At 39.2% G+C, this 18,660-nt stretch overlaps 2 protein-coding genes across 2 annotated transcripts in view; one reads left to right on the top strand and one right to left on the bottom strand.

The window, feature by feature from the left end:
- The window catches only part of PXT1 (peroxisomal testis enriched protein 1), a 49,083-nt gene extending 46,191 nt beyond the window's left edge, over positions 1 to 2,892 (bottom strand). The window contains 1 exon segment of the mRNA XM_047735274.1: positions 2,757 to 2,892. Within this exon segment, the coding sequence (XP_047591230.1) occupies positions 2,757 to 2,780 (24 nt within the window). The 5' untranslated portion in view covers positions 2,781 to 2,892.
- Positions 2,893 to 2,979: 87 nt separating this feature from the next.
- Positions 2,980 to 18,660, top strand: part of KCTD20 (potassium channel tetramerization domain containing 20) — a 33,566-nt gene continuing 17,885 nt past the window's right edge. The window contains exon 1 of the mRNA XM_047735142.1: positions 2,980 to 3,102. The gene's annotated coding sequence lies outside the window, so the exon portion shown is untranslated. The remainder of the gene's footprint in view (positions 3,103 to 18,660) is intronic.

The raw sequence follows: 18,660 nt of genomic DNA, 5'->3' as shown, positions 1-18,660 counted from the left end.
AAACTCAAATTCGTGATCCTCTGGTTATGTTTTCAAGATCCAGTCTTTGTTTACAGTTGGTCATTAGCCTTTGTGAAGAGATTAACAATCTCTTCACGAAGAGATTGTTAACAAAGGTGAACTGATAGAGTAAAAGAAAAAGGATTCTTGTGAATCTATTTTGCAGGGTTCCAGCACACCCCCAAAAGTCAGAAATTAGTTATTTACATCTATATTTGAGCACAGTTTTGGACTTCCAAATGGAAGTGATTATTCTTTCAAAAAGTGTCATTTTATATGTCTGCAGTAATCCAGAAATCATAAAATCTAGATCATTTAGTTAAAAATGCAAATATGATTACTTTGAGAGTTCAGAAATCTTGGAATTTTTGCATTGTTTTTACATTTACTACATATGATGTAGAAAGGATAATTAGTTTCTTATACAATAACTGATACCAGCTATTACCTTAAAAATATTTTCATTCTGGGGCACCTGGGTGGCTCAGTGGGTTAATCCTCTGCCTTCCACTCAGGTCATGATCTCAGGTCCTGAGGTCATGATCTCAGGGTCCTGGGATAGAGCCCCCTATCAGGCTCTCTGCTCAGCCGGGAGCTTGCTTCCCCCTCTCTCTCTGCCTGCTCTCTGCCAACTTGTGATCCCTCTTTTTCTGTCAAATAAATAAATAAAATCTTTTTTTAAAAATTTCATTCTAAGATGGAGTTGTTTGGTATTGACAGCTGAAGGCATTTAAGGTGTCTCCTGGAAGTTCATAGGAGTTCACCTGGAAGCGATTAAGAGAGAATTGCCACACACTCAGTGGATGCTGAGCAAAACTTTGGGGTCAGATGATCCAAGTTCTCAACCCGCCAGCACCACTCTGTAGTTTAATGACCTTAGATACTTAACTTGTCTATGTCTTGTTTTCCTCATTTGTAAATCTGAGTAATAAAATCTATCCCCCAGGGTTGTTGAGAAGTTTAAGTGATGTGAAATATTGGAAAAGGCATTTTGCAGTATTTGCTAGTAGTGGACAGCATATTCAAGGAGACTTAACACAGTTAATTGTATGAACTGTATTGCCTTTTGAATTAGCCATCATGGCAATGGAAAACTCCAGGTTTGCCAATCTGACATGAGAAAGGGTTTCAGCTTCAGATAGAAATGCATCTGGGAGATTCAGGTTTGGAGAGGCATTAATTTACAAATGAATGATAAAAATCAGCATATGCCAGTGCTTTCTGTGAATATACATTTCTCATACTTCATCTACTTGGTGTCTACCACAAGAAAGTGCCAGGTCTGATACGCTATTTAAGACATGAAAGTAGAGACAAAAATAGAACAATTTAGTCTGAACTATTAATTAAAAGACACAGTCATTCGCCTGATTGTTTGATCTTCCTGCCAGATTTTTGTGTTACAAATCTGCAGAGAGAAAACTTACCAGAAAGAAAGAATGTGCTTCAAGCACTATCCTGCAGGGATGCCTGGGTAGCTCAGTCCATTGAGTATATGCCTTCAGCTCAGGTCATGACTCCAGCCCGTTCCTTGCTCAGCAGGGAGCCTGCTTCTCTCTCTGCCTACTGCTCCCCCTGCTTGTGGTCACCCCCCCCCCCGCCCCCGCCCGCACAAAAAAATAAATTCTTAAAAAAAAAAAAAAAAAACTATCCTGCAGGAATATCAAGGTTTTCTTCCTTTTCTTCTTTTCTGCTCTCAGGCATAATATTGTATTTTATAGAAATGGAAATAAAGGCATTAGTTTGAACAATCCTCTACTTTGTTAAGTTTGGATCCTATATCCTGGAAGACCTCTACAGTCAAATTGTAATGAAAAAAATTGTATAGCTTCAGCTTTTAAAATTAAAGGTTTTGACCCTGATAACACAGTTTTGCCATACACACTATAGCAACCTACTAGAATGAGAGTCAAAACAATTTTCTCATATTCCTACCTCTTCAACTCTAATCCTAATCTTTGGCCTCAAATTAGTTTCTAGAGACTTTTGTAACCAAAAAAAAAAAAAAAAAGTTGACTCAGCATTTAAGAAATCATGCTATTAATTTACATAGTTTTCAACAATTTTATTTTTTTTAAGATTTTTTATTTATGAGAGGGTGAGGGAGGAGTAAAGGGAAGTCAAGTAGCCTTCCCCCTCAGCGGGGAGCGCTACTCCAGCTCTATCCCAAGACCGAGATCACAACCTGAGCAGAAACTGAGTCCCACGCTTAACCCACTGAGCCACCCAGCTGCCCCAGTTTTCAGCAATTTTAAAATAAAACTGTTTGCATAGTAAGTATAACTTACTAACTTTTAAAAATACAAAAATCCCTAGAAATCAGGACAATAAGGACTGATATTATTTCCTTCCTTTATGTTTTCAGCCCTCAACTTATAGGACATTGACCGTACGTTAATATTTTTTGACCGTTGAAATATTTTACTCGTAACACAGCCAATTTTCCAATACTTTGCTTTCGGTTGATTTAAAATTTTCAATTCAACTTTGTTTGCTATATATACCATGTGGTTCCATTAGTTCAAAGTTTGAGAAAAATGAGGTTTTTTTTTTTTCTTCTTTGGTCAGAATGCATACCCAGGATAGGGGCTTCTAAGCAAAACGTGTTTAAGGAACTCCGTCATTCTTACTACATACCCTCTGCCCCAAATGCGTGAAGACAAGGAGGTTCCACATTGTCATTTAAGCATTAGCTGTCCTAGGGCTGCGCAAGATTATTTTACAACTCCGGTAGCTACTAACGTTCCGTTTTATACCTTTAATAATTGAAAAGGGGGCATCCGCGGCTCAGAAACAGAATCCACCCCCGCAGTGCAGGTGAGAGCGCGTCCTCCATCAGGACCCGTGGGCGTGGAGGGAAAGACAGAGGTTACCTACCAACGGCCGCCCCAGGCGGCGAGCCCCGAGCCGGGCCTTCCCGGCGTGCCCCGCGCGCCGAGGGGACTTTTAATGTGAAGCTCCGGGTGACTCAGCCGCGTGGCCGCGCCGGCCAGGGCGGGAGGCGCGCGCCGCTGCGGCACGGCGGCTTCTCGCGGCGCCAAGTGCGCGCGCCTCCCGGGCAGGTTCGGGCCCCGAGCGCGAGAGCGCGGCGGGGAGCGTCAGGTAAGTGTGGCTCGGGGCCCGGTAGGGCGAGTGTGGCGGCGGACAGGGCCCGGGCTTTGCCTTTGTGTCGGAGGGCGTGAGGGCTGGGGGGGCCGTCTCCTCCGGCTGCCGCTGGGGCGGGCGCCCGCCAGGTCGGACCCCAGTTGTAAGGCCGCGGGACTGAAATCATCGCGAGGAAAAATGTCCGCCAAGTGGGTTTCGGCGGCCCGTTTTCGTGTTGAGGATAAAGTCTTAGAATCCGGGAAAGGGGTGTCGCCTTATATGGAAATCGTAAACGCAGTCGCGGGGACAGCTAAAGAGTAACTTGACTGTTTTCTGCAGGCCTGGGGTGTTTTCATCCCGCCAGCAGGGCGAGGACGGTAGCGCCGAGTGTTTCTTGATAAAGCTTTTGCAGACGCGGTTTTTTCCTGGCAGCTAATGGGACTCATTAAAAATCAGGTAGTTGGTGGGACTTCTTGTCAAACTCTGTCTGGAGCGGAGAGTGCGTCTTGCTCACTCCCCACCCCTCCTTCAGAGTCTTCCTTCTCTGCCACCCACAAATTACTGGCTTTCATTAGAAGCTCCGAGTGCAGAAGAGCTGGGCAGAGCCTTAACCAGGGATCTTCTTTTCTTTTGAGTGAAATCCTACTTTTTATAGCAGGCAGTGACTTCAGGTTTACAAGCCTGGTTCTGCACTATCAACACACACACACACACAACCAAAACAAAAAAACTCCAACCCCCAAACAAAAACCTCTTATATTTCGGAGTTGGTGATTCTTTCTGAAAATTCCTGGGTTGGGCCGGTTTATTTTTAAATAAAGCAGTGAAGCCAGTGAACAAACAAACATGGTAAACAAGGCCGTGGAGGAACTCTTTAACCAGTTCATGAAAGTGCATTTTCCAGGCCCTTTCATTGTGCCCCTGTGAACTGTTAGAGGACTAGCTGCAGGTTTTACCTGAGAAATTGTTTTTTTTTTTTAAATGGTCCCCAAAGCAAAGTAGTGTAGTCATATGTAATGAATCCACAGTCAAAAGAATTTCACCTTAGTTCCTATCCCCATCCGTACCCCATCCCCACCTCCCACCCCCATTCTGGGGACAGTAGTTCTCAAATGTAAATTTACTCTTTAAAAATGCGAGTACCACTCCCAGAAATTTGATTCTAGAGATCTGTGATGAGTCCCTGAAACTGCATCTTAAGCAGGCACCCCCATCCTTGGTGTGGTATACCATTTTGAGAAACACCACCATAAGGCTGGCCTGGGAATCTTGAGAACTGCCCACCTCCCTCATCCCTTTGTTGATTTACTCTCCCCTCCCTTCCAGCCAGTCACAAGCCAAGAAACCAGCCTCTCCAGAGGGAAACTTAAGCTAGTGCTTTCTTGGACTCTGACACCAGGGTAGGAAATGACTTTCATACATATTCTGATATTGCCTTGGTGGGTTAGAGATAGCCTGTGCCTACTAATCTGTACTTGTTCCTTCTGGGGCTGCTTCTAGCATCCTCAGAATTTAAGCAGTGCCATCAGGCCACATCTTGGCATCCCATCTGACTCAGTCTCAGTCTTCCCTTGAAAACCAGGACAGCCAATGGCATGTAATTTCACTTGAGTCCTCAGATTTCATGGTACCTAGCAGTACTGGTAGCGTTTATGAGAGCTTTCAGTTCAGCTGAACTCTAATTCAGTCATTAAATACCCCAGTAATGCCTATTTTGTGCAAAGCCTGTAGGGGGCCGCTTTAGCAACAACGTTGCGAAGATGGCACACAGTTGCATTGCTCCCTTGAGCTGGAAATGAGGACTGTGTAACCTCTACTGCTGAAAGCTTTTTCTCTTTCTTAGTTCCTCTTAAATAGATATGTAGGCATGAGGTTAGAGTTAGGCTGTTTGACTTGTTTTTTGACATCTTTTTTGTCTTATATCTCTTATTAATCTTCTTCTAATTGGTTCACAATTTCCTTCTATAACTCCAGACTTCCTGATTATTGTGTTTTCCTCCTGCCCCTGAATTTGAACATGCCTGCCCCTCTTTGGCTAACTGGAGTAAAAAGTTGAGGAAAGTTGTTGGAATGCTGAATGACTTCTAGCAGGAAGACCCAGAATCATGGAAATATGAAGCTTAGAGATATAAGGAAAGCTATTAGAAATTTATTTAGTGCAGTCCTCTCATCTTTCAGATAAAGAGATGAGATGGCAGAGGTGAGGACCCCTGGCTCCTAGCCCAGTGTTCTTCCCACTAAATCTTCTCAAGAAAGATGCTTCTAAAATGGAAAAGGTCGAAAGAAATTCTGTTATAAGTAGAAGAAGAAAATGGTTGAAAGAAATTCTGTTATAAGTAGAAGAAGAAAATGGAGAGACTTCCACATGACTACAAAAGCAGTATTTTCTGGGAAAATGGAGATTGAAGGAGAATGTGATGTAACCATATAAATCCTGGAGTGAGAGTACTAAGGACTCTGAAGCTTGAAATAAGTAGTAGAAGTTCAAATAAGAGCAAACAGATGGTCACCTTGTAATCCCAAGAGACATTACAAACTTAATATTTTTTTAAGAATTCAGTAAAGGTTAAGATAAGTATATTGGTGAATTTTTATTAAATATTAGATGTTTGAGCAACATCCAGAATGTTTTAAAGTTGTAACCATACTTGTCCTTATAGAAGTTATTAGATGTTCTATGGGAGACCATATAAAACTGATCTAACTACTAATCTGATTTAATATGTTTTCTTAGGGGAAATAAGATTAATGACATGCATTTCTGGAATGTAGGAAGGAAATAAGTATGGATAAAAAAAGTTTTTGATAATTTCTTTTGAGAGGGGGAGAGAGCGTGAGAGCATGCACTGCATACACACACACGTGGGGGAAGGGCAAAGGGTGAGGGAGAGCAAAAATCCCAAGCCGATGTATGCCTAGTTCCTATGGAGGGCTCAGTCCCTCGACCTTGAGATCATGACCTGAGCCAAAACCAAGAGTTGGACACTTAACCAACTGAGCCACCTATGTGTCTCAGGAGAACCTTTTGATATTTTTGCTTGGAGTCCTAAAATTAAACATTGTTGGATTCTCCTATTCTCCTTGTATATTCATGAAAGTAGATTAGAAGGGTAAGGGCTTAATAGTTAGACATTATGTGCCAGACATGTACTAAATGCTTTTACGTCCATTGTCTTATTTACCTCCATTATAGAGCTGAGGAATCTAAGGTACAAACAACTTAAGTTTGCCCAAAGTCATACCCCTAATAAGTGGCAGAACCACTATTCAAACTTAAATCTGCCTGCCTCCAAAGCCATTAAGATTTATGCTCAATAGTGCCCTCATTATACTTCATTGGGTGGCAGTTGAGAATGTGGGCATTGAAGTCAGTCTTTTCCTAGGTTCCTTTATTTATTAACTTGGATAAAGTACTCATCAGTTTCTAGGTCTCTGAAATAGAGATTGTTGCAGTTACCATCTCAGAGGGTTATTAGGGTTGAGTTAATTCATGTAAAGTGCTTAGAACTGCCTGACACAGTAAATTCTCAGGAAATGTTGGCTTTTTTTTTTAGATATTCTTTTCTTTAGATTCAGATTGTCCTTCCTACTGTTAAAATACTAAGGCTTTATGATAAATATAGATATAAACTTTATCTCTGTTCTTACTAAAATGGGGAGCCTTACGAATATTTTGGAAAATACTGGGGTATAGTGCAAAGATCTGTGACTGGGACTAGAGGGTTTGGTTTTTATTTGTTTCATAGAAAAGGTTGTAAGGATCAGATAAAGTAACAAATACAAATGAAATTTAAATATTATTTTATATTTGTATAGCATATACAGTTATTAAAATTAGAGGAAAGTTACAGTAAATTATTGACAAGATTATTAAAGTTTGACTTCCTTAAAATAGCTAGTGATTTACAGTTCTATAGGAAGATCACAGTCTATACATAAAACTATGTAAGATTCCTTCTATGTGTTTGTCCTAAATCTCTTTTGGTGGCAGAACCTGAAATTTAATTTTCGCAGTTGTATCTGTATATCATTTTGCTAGGGCTGCCATAAAAAAGTATCACAGACTGGCTTAACCATCAGAAATTTATTTTCCTACAATTCTGGAGGCTGGAGGTCTGAGATCAAGATGTTGGCGGGATTGGTTTCATCTGAGGCCTCCTTGCTTTGTAGATGGACTCCTTCTCCCTATGTCTGTGCACTCATTTCCTATTCTTAAAAGTCCTATTGGATTAGGACCCACCCTAATAACTTCATTTAACCTTAATTACCTCTTTAAAGTCCTTTTTTCCAAATAGTCCCATTCTAAGGATTTAGGAGTTGAAACCTCAACATACAAAGTTTAGCTCATACCAATTTGTTTAGGGAATTATTTACTTTTTATTTTTTATTTTCTGTTTAGGGAATTATATGTGAGGTAATCTGAATGTTCCATTGCCTTTATTGTTGAGTGCCCTATACCCTGGGGCTCAAGCAGCATCATCCTTTATCTCTGTGCCTGCCTACATATTCTAACTTCCACCTGTTACTTAGAACCAAGCTTGCTGTCAAGTACCCTAAGAAACACATCATGCCTCTGCATTAAGTCATTGCATTTGGATTTAAAGCAAGAATCTGCTTGAGAAACTATTCCAATATTTAACCTAATAAATTACTAATTTGTTTGGTAAGCATATTTCTTAATTTTAAATCTCTTATGTAGTAATATACTTTTTAAACTTTAAAACATTTTTTTTTTCTTAAACCGTTTTAAGCCTTTTCTAAGGGGAAGAAAAAACATCCTGGGGTGCCTGGGAGGCTCAGTAGGTTAAGCATCTGCCTTTGGCTCAGGTCATGATCCCAGGAGGCAGATGCTTAACCTACTGAACCACCCAGGCATCCCATAATATGTGTTTTTTAAATTGTATGTTATTGAATATTCCAAAGTCTCTAAATGTGTTATAACTTTTAAAATGGGAAAAAAGGAAAACGTATCTAAAAATGGAATTCTTCAAGAAAATATTAAAATGTTGTTTTGGGGATTGTTTTGTTTTGTTTTAAGATTTTACCTATTTGTCAAAGAGAGCAGAAGTGCACAAGCAGGTGGAGAAGCAGGCTTCTTGCCAAGCGAGGAGCCTGATGCGTGACTCAATTCCAGAATGTTTTTTCCTTAGAAAAGACTTAAAGTCCGCTTCTCCCTCTGACCCTCCCCACCCCTTGTGCACCCTGAAATAAACAGATAAAATCTTTAAAAAAAAAAAAAAAAAAAAACCACATACATATATCATGAGCCTACAATGAAGGGAGAATAATTAGTATTTTCAGTCTTTTTTTCTATGAATATATTTATTTCAACCTGCCTTTTTTTAAACCTAATAAATCAGTACTGTTTCATGCTATTTTATTTTTTTTTAAGATTTTTTATTTATTTATTTGACAGAGAGAGATCACAAGTAGACAGAGAGGCAGGCAGAGAGAGAGAGAGAGAGAGGGAAGCAGGCCCCCCGCCGAGCAGAGAGCCCGACGTGGGACTCGATCCCAGGACCCCCAGATCATGACCTGAGCCGAAGGCAGCGGCTTAACCCACTGAGCCACCCAGGCGCCCATGTTTCATGCTATTTTAGTTATTAATCTAAAATCTATTGCTTGGGGTGCCTGGGTTGCTCAGTCATTAAGCGTCTGCCTTTAGCTCAGGTCATGATCCCAGAGTCCTGGGATCAAGCCCCTCTCCCACTCCCCCTGCTTGTGTTCCTTCTCTTGCTCAGCGTCCTGGGATCAAACCCCACATCAGGTTCCTTGTTCAGTGGAGAACCTGCTTCTCCCTCTCCCACTCCCCCTGCTTGTGTTTCCTCTCTCGTTTTATTATTTTAAAAATAATAAAATAAAACCTATTTCTTTTTAGTCTTTTAATGTGGTGAATTATATTAATTGATTTTTAGAATGTTGAGCCAACCGTCCTCATAATGTATTATCCCTTTTTATGTATCTGGATTTTTTAATAATGCTTGGGATTTTTGTACTTATGTTTATGAGAGAAAATAACCTCCGAAAATGAATTGGGAAATAAGTCCTCCTTTTTCTGTTTTCAGGAAGAGTTTGTATAAGATTGGTGTAATTTCTTCCTTAAAGATATGGAAGAATTTGCTAGTCAGGCCATTTGGTCCTGGAGTTTTCTTTTTTGAAAGGTTTTATTTTATTATTATTTTTTTTAAAGATTGTATTTATTTATTTGACAGAAATCACAAGTAGGCAGAGAGGCAGGCAGAGAGAGAGGAGGAAGCAGCTCCCCGCTGAGCAGAGAGCCCAATGCGGGGCTCAATCCTGGGATCCTGACCTGAGCGGAAGGCAGAGGCTTTAACCTACTGAGCCACCCAGGCGCCCCAATTTTGAAAGGTTTTAATTACAGATTATGGTTCTGTGTGTATATACATCACAATAACATATATCCTCTATCTATAAATACATACACACACACCTAATATATGTTAAGATATTTATCACAGAAAGTTGGCTTTATAGAACTGTGGGGACTGGGCTAGACCATCAGGAAGGATGTTCAGGTTGGAGCTCTGAACAGAAGTTGAAGCTGCAATCCACAGATTAATTTCTTCTTAGAGAAACTTGAATTCTGCTTTTAAAGCTTTCCAGTTGACTGGGTCAGGCCCACTCAGATTATCTAAAATAATCTTCCATAATTAAAGTGATTATAGACTTTTAATCACATGTATCACGTGCTTTCACAGTAACATCGAGATTAGTGGGGTTTTTTTTTAAGATTTTATGTATTTATTTGACAGAGAGAGATCACAAGTAGGCAGAGAGGCAGGCAGAGAGAGAAGAGGAAGCAGGCTTCGAGCTGAGCAGAGAGCCCGACGCAGGGCTGGATCCCAGGATCCCAGGATTCCAGGATCCCGAGATCATAACCCGAGCTGAAGGCAGAGGCTCAACCCACTGAGCCCCCCAGGTGCCCTGAGATTAGTGTTTTGATTGAACTAAGACTGTAGCTTAAGCAAGTTTACATATAAAACTGACCATTATAGCTTCTCTCCAATCTTCAAGTCTTGGCTACTTTACTTAGTTGTCTGATGCCTTCAAGCAGTTGTTTTTCTGTTTTATCCATTTTTCTGAAGGATTCCAGGCAATAAGACTAAAACAAAACATGGAAGTCATGGATGTGGGGAGGAAGGCAGACTTCAGCTCAACTCAAAAAGAAGAAAAGATTTTCCCCAAGGATTGCTATTCAGTGATTGAGCAAAGCAAGAGACTCTTTATTTTTGGATATTTTTAGGTAGACTGGACTAAACTGGTAGAAGTATTTTTGTAATCCTAAGTAGATTATTGGGATCCAGATTTTTTGAGATTCATGATTGGTAAAATGTGGGGAAGGAAATTGGGAGCACATCAAAAGGTTGCCAGTTTATCTTCGTACATTAAAAAAAAAAAATCTGGCCGTCATTTTCTGCCCTCATTATTTCATAAAAGACATTTAATACCAAAAAAGAATTGAAGGTTTAATTTAGGTATAAAGGACTGTCCTTCCCAAGAAAGCATTACATTAACATATACTATAATTTATACTTCAGTTCAAACTTTAATATTTTTGAAATCGTGATGTATCTTAAAATCATGTATATATCTAATATGCTAGTACTTCTTTTTCCTGCAAAACTATTAGATTGATGATGTCTCAGTCAATGCCCACTATCTTTGAACTGGAGTGATCTGTCTATGTATGTGTAGATTGCATTGTCCTCATTTCTGTCAAGAATTCAGTGAAAACTTTTGACACTAATTGGTACTGGTTCTTGAACCATCTTCTGATAGTGATTTTGGGTTGTCTCCAGAATTTTCAACATGTTCTGTAGCTATAGTACTGATCCATGGGTCTGTCCCCTAAGACCTTCAGATCTTTCTTGCTATACATTCACTTAGCTTTTTCCAATAAAATGGCCAACTGTGTTGATTGATACATTTTTAAGTTTTGTTATTGCACTGCCTTGCACTGTTCCTTTTAAGACATTGGTAATAGTATGGCCCTTGGATATTTCCTGGAAGTTTGCCAAAGTAACCTTTAATTGTATATCTCTTCCTTTAAAGGATTATAAGCTTTTAACAAGAAGACGACTGTCCTGGACATTAGGAACCTCACCCTGGAGATTGTATATGTTGACTGGCTTTTTCTTAGGAATCCTAAGCTTTTCCTGGTCTGTTATGTGCCCTGAATTGTTCTTAGCTTAAAGGTGTCACTAGCATGACTACAACTAGTTGAATCCAATCAAAAGATAGAAACACCTTTGTGGAAATTACAGAATTTCATCTATGCAGTTTTTAGGTGATAATGTTGAAAATTAAAGCAGAGTTAGGTAAGATCTTTGAACTCTGGGAAATTTCATACTGTAAAATCAATCCCCATGTGGAGTTAGTTGATTTAGAAGTCCACTCAACTATTTAAACAGAAAAGGTGCTATATATGCCGATTATTGTCACAGTGAGGTTGTATACCCAGGCAGCAGATCTTAGGCTTGGAATTATATCTCCAAACCTGTGCAACTTAGATAGAAATTGGGAAGTAGATCAGACCTATAGGAGAGGTAATACAGCATGAGGGTAACAGTAGACAGTGAAGCCAGAAACCTGGGTTCTACACCTGACTCCACTATTTATTAGCTGTGTGACTGTGGGAACGTTCCATAACCTTCCTCTGTTTCCTCACCTATTAAATGAGGGTTATAATGGCACCTACTTCATGAAGTTTTTTGACTATTTAATGTTTATGGAGTGCCTGGGTAGCTAAGTCATTTAAGCATCTGCCTTTGGCTCAGGTAATGATCCCAAAGTCCTGGGATCAAATCCCTTGCTTGTTGTCAGGCTCTCTGCTCAGTGGGGAGCCTGCCTCTGCCCTTCCCCTACTTCCCACCTCTACTCACTCTCTGTCTCTCTCAAATACATAAAATCTTTTAAAACTAACATCAAGGGGACGCCTGGGTGGCTCAGTTGGTTAAGCAGCTGCCTTTGGCTCAGGTCATGATCCCAGCGCCCTGGGATCGAGTCCCACATCAGGCTCCTTGCTCGTCAGGGAGCCTGCTTCTCCCTCTGCCTCTGCCTGCCATTCTGTCTGCCTGTGCTCGCTCTCTCTCCCTCTCTCTCTCTCTGACAAATAAATAAATAAAATCTTAAAAAAAAAAAAAAAACTAACATCAAGTACTGAGAACTGTATGTAGCACATGATTCGTGTGAATAAAGTTCATGGCCATCTGTACTTAAAATGTAGGGTTTGTAGCAATTTGACCTATTCAACAATCTCAACTGATTCATTTGTGATTCTAATGTAGAATGTGTTCTTGAGTAATTGGGTGTTAGATTTGATTACTCATTTAAGGATGGAAGAAAATGTTGCTGTTTGAGACCTGTTTGAGACTGTTGCAATATTTAAGAACTTGAGATAAACTAGATTCATCAGTTTAACTTTTTAGATTTACCAGAGTTTTTTCATTACTTAAAGATTTGCTTGGTAGGCAGTGGAAGTGCTAAAACAAGAAAAGAGTATATATGAAGATTATAGATATAGTTTGAAATATCTGATGGAAATACCAAACTTAGGGTAGTGGTTATAGAGGAATTAATATATTACGATGTTTTATATTTTAAACTGGGTGGTAAGTATAAAAGTTTTTACTATATTATTTAAATTTTTTTGTCTCTAGTACAGTAGTTTTTTAATTTGATAAATTTGTAAAAGAAACAGTAAGGGCAATCTTAGTTATAAATTGAACACAAGGTCTTAAGTCTTAACTTAAATCCAAGTAATTATAATATAGTCTCTTTGTGCACAAAACCCATTCTTGGACCTAAGTTATATTGACAAAAAGGTACTGGGGGCAGTAAATTGGGGATGTCAAGTAGAAAAGACAGGAAAATATATCCACGCAATTATGAACTTGTCACTATTGTCATTGTGCTTTTATCTGCCACCCTATTAGCATGGCCTCAGCAATTCATTGGGGAAAAGGAAAGAAAAGGGAAGTAGAAACAGAATTCCAGCCTTTCTGTCCTCTTCTCTCCTGCATCTCTTCTCTCATTTTGACTCTCTTCCAATGTAGAAGAAATGAGGAACAGAAGTGGTTCTGCCAACAGACATCTTTGAATTTTTTTTTTTTAAGATTTTATTTATTTGAAAGATCACAAGTAGGCAGAGAGGTGGGCAGAGGCGGGGTTGGGGGGGGGGGGGCGGAAACAGGCTCCCGGCCAAGCAGAGATCCCGATGGGGGGCTCGATACTAGGACCCTGAGATCATGACCTGAGTCAAATGCAGAGGCTTGACCCACTGAGCCACCCAAGTGCCCCCATCTTTGGATTTTATGCCTTCCCCAACTTCTGTAGTTTTTTGCCTTAAATTCTATTTTGTAGACTATTAATATAGTTTCACCTTTAACTGGTGATCAAACTTATCCCCTATAGTGGGGTAACCTGGCATTATGTGCCTCTGTCGTGATGTTTGGAAGGATACAGTTGCCATCTGTCATATTCTTGTTTAGTCACAAGAAAATGTTTTACTTATATAGAAATAGATCCAGGATGTTGGAACTGACCTATACTTTTTTAAAATGTCAGTTTTAGGGGTGTGTCTGGGCGGCTTAGTCATTTGAGCTCCCAGCTCTTCAATTCAACTCAGGTTGTGATCTCAGGGTTATGCATCATGAGATCAAGCCCTGTACCCTGGACAGGGCTCCAGCTTCTCTCCCTTTCCTGGTCTGTACTCTCTCTTTAAAATAAATATTTTTTTTAAATGAGGGGAAGGACTATGTAATATTAAAAGATTGAGAATAGTCAAATGCAAGGAATGGGCCTTGATTGGATCATGGATCCCCAAAAAAGGCTATAGAGGAAAATTTGAGGCCAAATTAGTAAATTTGGTTATGGATTATATGTTGAGATTATAGAATTGTTCGTTTGCTTAGATGAAAATGGTACTGTCATGTTTTATAGGAGAATGTCATAATTCTTAAACTATGCATACTGAAGTATTAAGGATAGGAAGTGCACCTCTCTGTAACTCTCAGGTGATTTGGAAAATGTATGGGGAGGGGAAGGAAGTGTAAGCACACACAAATGAGACAGGATGATCATTGTTAAGTCTGAGGGGTATATATGAGTGTACTGATTGTAATGATTTTTCTATTTTCCTGGAGATTTAAAAACTTTCAAAATGAGGGGCGCCTGGGTGGCTCAGTGGGTTGGGTGTTTACCTCCAACTCAGGTCATGATCTCAAAGTCCTGGGATTAAGCTCCACATTGGGCTCCCTGCTCTGCAAGGATTCTGCTTCTCCCTCTCCCTTTTTGCCCTCCACGGCACTTGTGTGCTCTCTCTGTGTGTCTCAAATAAATAAAATCTTAAAAAAAGAAAAGAAAGAAACCTAGCTGATAAAAGTATTTAGTTAATACAGAAGATTCATTAGAAAGCTATACAGTTTTCTCACTAGATAGAGCACACAGCTCTTGGTCTCAGGGTCATTAGTTCAAGCCCTGCATTGGGTATAGAGCCTACTTTCCAAAAAAGAAAGCTGTGTAGTTTTTAGTTCTAAAATTACAGGTTTGGTTTAAAGAAGTAACATGTCTGTTATCAGTAAATGTTTGAAATTAAGAGTTAACAGTGGTATCATGATTGAATTTTATTACCTCTGCAAATGGACACATTCAAAGTCCAGCAGTTATTCTTTTTTTTCTTTTTTTTTTAAAGATTTTATTTATTTATTTGACAGAGATCACAAGCAGGCAGAGAGGCAGGCAGAGAGAGAGGAGGAAGCAGGCTCCCTGCCGAGCAGAGAGCCCGATGCGGGGCTCGATCCCAGGACCCTGAGATCATGACCCGAGCCGAAGGCAGCGGCCTAACCCACTGAGCCACCCAGGCGCCCTCCAGCAGTTATTCTTAATATAAAAAGTACAGCTACACAGAGATAAATAGAGGTTGTTGGTATTGGAATGGAGATGAGGGATGTTGTGGTAGGTAGGTAATAATGCAAGAAAAAAACAAGCAAAGATTTAAAAATGTTTTTGAATATGATTTTTTTTTTTTTAAAGATTTTATTTATTTGTCAGAGAGAGAGAGGGAGAAAGAGCAAGCACAGGCAGACAGAATGGCAGGCAGAGGCAGAGGGAGAAGCAGGCTCCCTGATGAGCAAGGAGCCCGATGTGGGACTCGATCCCAGGACGCTGGGATCATGACCTGAGCCAAAGGCAGCTGCTTAACCAACTGAACCACCCAGGCGTCCCTTGAATATGATTTTTAATAAGCTTGAAGCTAGGTTTGAATATATGAATAGTAACAGCTATTTTCAGTGTTTACCATATGTCAGAGATCGTACTCAATCTAAAGTATTTGTGATCCCTAAAATAGCTCTTCCAAATAGATATTATCAGTTTATAGATGAGAAAATTGAGTCTCAGAGAAATTAGTCAAGTGCGCAGATTGACCTAGCAAATAAGTAGTGGAATCAAGAACCAAACTATGCAGTCTGGTTGCAGAGCACTTGCTGGCAAATATGGGTGGTGACATAGGTTATGGTTAAATATAGCTTCCCTTAATTTGAGACTTTGTTAAGAAATGGTATGGTAAGTGGGAAAGCATTTTATAGCATCAGTTCTTTGAAAAGAAATAGAAACCCGAAAGATAAAGCAGTTAGGGCAAGGGGGTTGATCTTTACTAGGGATTAATTGCTTAGGCTCATGTAGAGAGTATATAAGAAGGGCATGTGTAAAAATCTTGACCAGTATTCAAGAAGTACAGTCTCTTGAGTTCTTTTTCTGCATAGAAGTCTTCTAGTATAGCTGCAGTATTAACCTAGACAGCATAATTTCTTTAATGCATATGTATTTGTATGTGTTAAGATAGCTAAGGAAACTTAGGTTTTACTTTGGAATTAAAAATTTGATTAAACAATGTCTCAACAATAAACAGCAAAATTGCTTTAGTTTTAATAGTTTTCAATTATCCATACATACCTATAATATTTCATTGGAATGAATTATGGCAGTAATCTTTTCAAGTAAAGTGAATTTTTACTTCCTATAATAAAAGTTGGAACAAATGGGGATCTGGCTGGCTCAGTTGGTGGAGCATGTGACTTTTGGTCTCAGGGTTGTAAGTTTGTCAAGCCCCACGTTGGGTGTAGAGATTGCTTAAAAAATAAAATCTTTAAAAACAAGGCTACATTCTGGATAACAAACCTGGTAAAAGGAATCTGTGTGTAACCGCTATCCATTAAATGTAATATTCAATGACTCTTATCACAGTGATTTTAAACTTAAATATGTTACTCAAGGCAGAAAAGATATAAATAATTTAAGACACGATGTTAAAAATTAGAAGAAAAAATTTTCCTGGTAACAACTTAAAAATACCATTTTAGAACTTCTAGCTAAGGGACATAGAAAAATGATGGTCAGATTGTTCAGTTGAAATTATACATGACATTGGCACAGAAATAGATGAATTGGTGGAACAGAGTGTAAAAACCAGATCAAGCATCTATTATCTGTTAGTATTTGATAAAGGTGACATCTCAAATCAGTATGGGAAAAAAAATTGACTCTTCAGAATATATTAAGGCAGTTAATTGGTTAACCATTGGAATTTTGGTACATCCATACCTCATGCTGTATACAAAACAAATTCTCTATGGGGTAAAGATTGAATGTTAAAAAAAAAAGGCAATAAAACATGAAATTTGGTATAACCACGTAATAGAATATTATGTACCATTGAAAATGATATGAGTGTAATTGTTGACCTACAGGCAAAATCATGGTATGTTGAGAAATATGGCATAATATTAACAGCAGAATTTCAAATTGTAAAAATAAAAAAATATATCTATGTATTTATGCTTAGGAAAGTCTGGAAGAGGAATTATGGGTGATTTTTATCTTCTTAGTATTTTCTGTCAACAGCAATAAATATGTACTGCCTGAGTGCAGGATTATTCTTTGTTTTTTAAAATTCTGCAGGAGTAAAATAGCTAAAGAAAAGACAGCTTGGCAATAGAAGAGGAAGATACGGTGTTTTCCTGGGTTGAGTTGGGGGGTGGGAGAACGGAAAGACACAGAAGGTCAGGTGCAAATGAAAAGTTAGGCAACTGAGGCCAAAAATAATTTGTAGAATTCCAACAACAGTACAGGGTATCGTCTCACTGAATCAAAATGAGGAAGGTGGCTGAAATCAGAACTGGACAATAGTCAGAACGTAAGTATATTCAAAAGTAGAGGATGAGCGTGATGACAGGCTTAGAGAGCTAAAGAAATACTGAGCTGCTGTATGTGGGAGATTGACACATGTCTCCCAAGCTTATCTCTTGTCTTTTGTATGGTGCCTCATGAGTTCTGAGAGCTTTGCCCTGCATCCTGTTTGAGAAAGGTTTGTCTGACTTGGTAATGGCAGACATCCTCCTCTATTTTTATGGATGAAAATACTGAAGCTTAAAGAATGTTTTGGTGACAGGGCTAGTTAATAACGAAGCCAAAGCCAGAACCTGCTTTGCTTCAGTTTAGTGGGTGGTCTTGTAATCATACCTCATTCTCTCAGACTTCCAGGGAGATGAGAGCAGTCCTGGGAAACACCCAGTGATTCTAGTCAAGCCTGACAAACTTGATATGAATAAATCACTATTACCTAATACCTGCCCAGCATGGTTGTTTTTCCCCACCCACCCAAAGGTAAAATTTTAAGGATCTCAAAGGTAAAATTTTTGATGAAAAAAATAATGGAAATGACTTGTTAATTTATCACATTAAAATGAGCTATCACATTTCACTTACCAGATTGGTAAAGATAAAGAAAACTGAAACACTGTTAGCAAAAATTCTGGAAAAAGATGTAATTACTTTCTAAATCTAATTATGGTGTATAGATTAAGGGTAGATTGGTTTATTTACCAAATTCTGTGGCATCCTATCTCATCTTCACCACCCAGCTTACTCTGAAGTTAAAAAAAAAAGAAAAGATACTGCCTTTTTAAAAAGGTCATATTCTGGGGTCCTGGGATCCAGCCCTGAGTTGGGCTTCCCACTCAGCAGGAGGTCTGCTTCTCCTTCTTCCTCTTGTCCCTCTCCCTGTTCATACTCTCTCTCTGTCTCAAATGAATAAACAAAATCTTTTTAAAAGAATAAATAGGGGCGCCTGGGTGGCTCAGTGGGTTAAAGCCTTTGCCTTTGGCTCAGGTCATGATCCCAGGGTCCTGGAATCGAGCCCCGCAACGGACTCTGCTCAGTGGGGAGCCTGCTTTCTCCTTTCTCTCTCTCTCTCTCTCTCTCTCTCTCTCTGCCTGCCTCTCTGCCTACTTGTGATCTCTGTCAAATAAATAAAAATTTAAAAAAAAAGAATAAATAAAAGATCATAACCCTTGTACCATTTACAGTCTGAAAGTGTTATGCTTTTGAGATAGATTCATGTTAGGGTTGTTTGCTCCTAACCCTATTTAGATTTAAAAAATCTGAATAGTTTAGTGTAAGATATTGTACTTAATGGCACAGTGATCCATGTAATTACCTTGTTTTCTTCAGAAATAATTGATTAGAGGAAATCCCAAGTAAGAAGAAAATATATAG

The sequence above is a fragment of the Lutra lutra genome, chromosome 6 (genome assembly GCF_902655055.1).
Source record: "Lutra lutra chromosome 6, mLutLut1.2, whole genome shotgun sequence".
NCBI classification, from domain to species: domain Eukaryota; kingdom Metazoa; phylum Chordata; class Mammalia; order Carnivora; family Mustelidae; genus Lutra; species Lutra lutra.
This window is presented reverse-complemented; position numbering and strand designations above follow the sequence as displayed.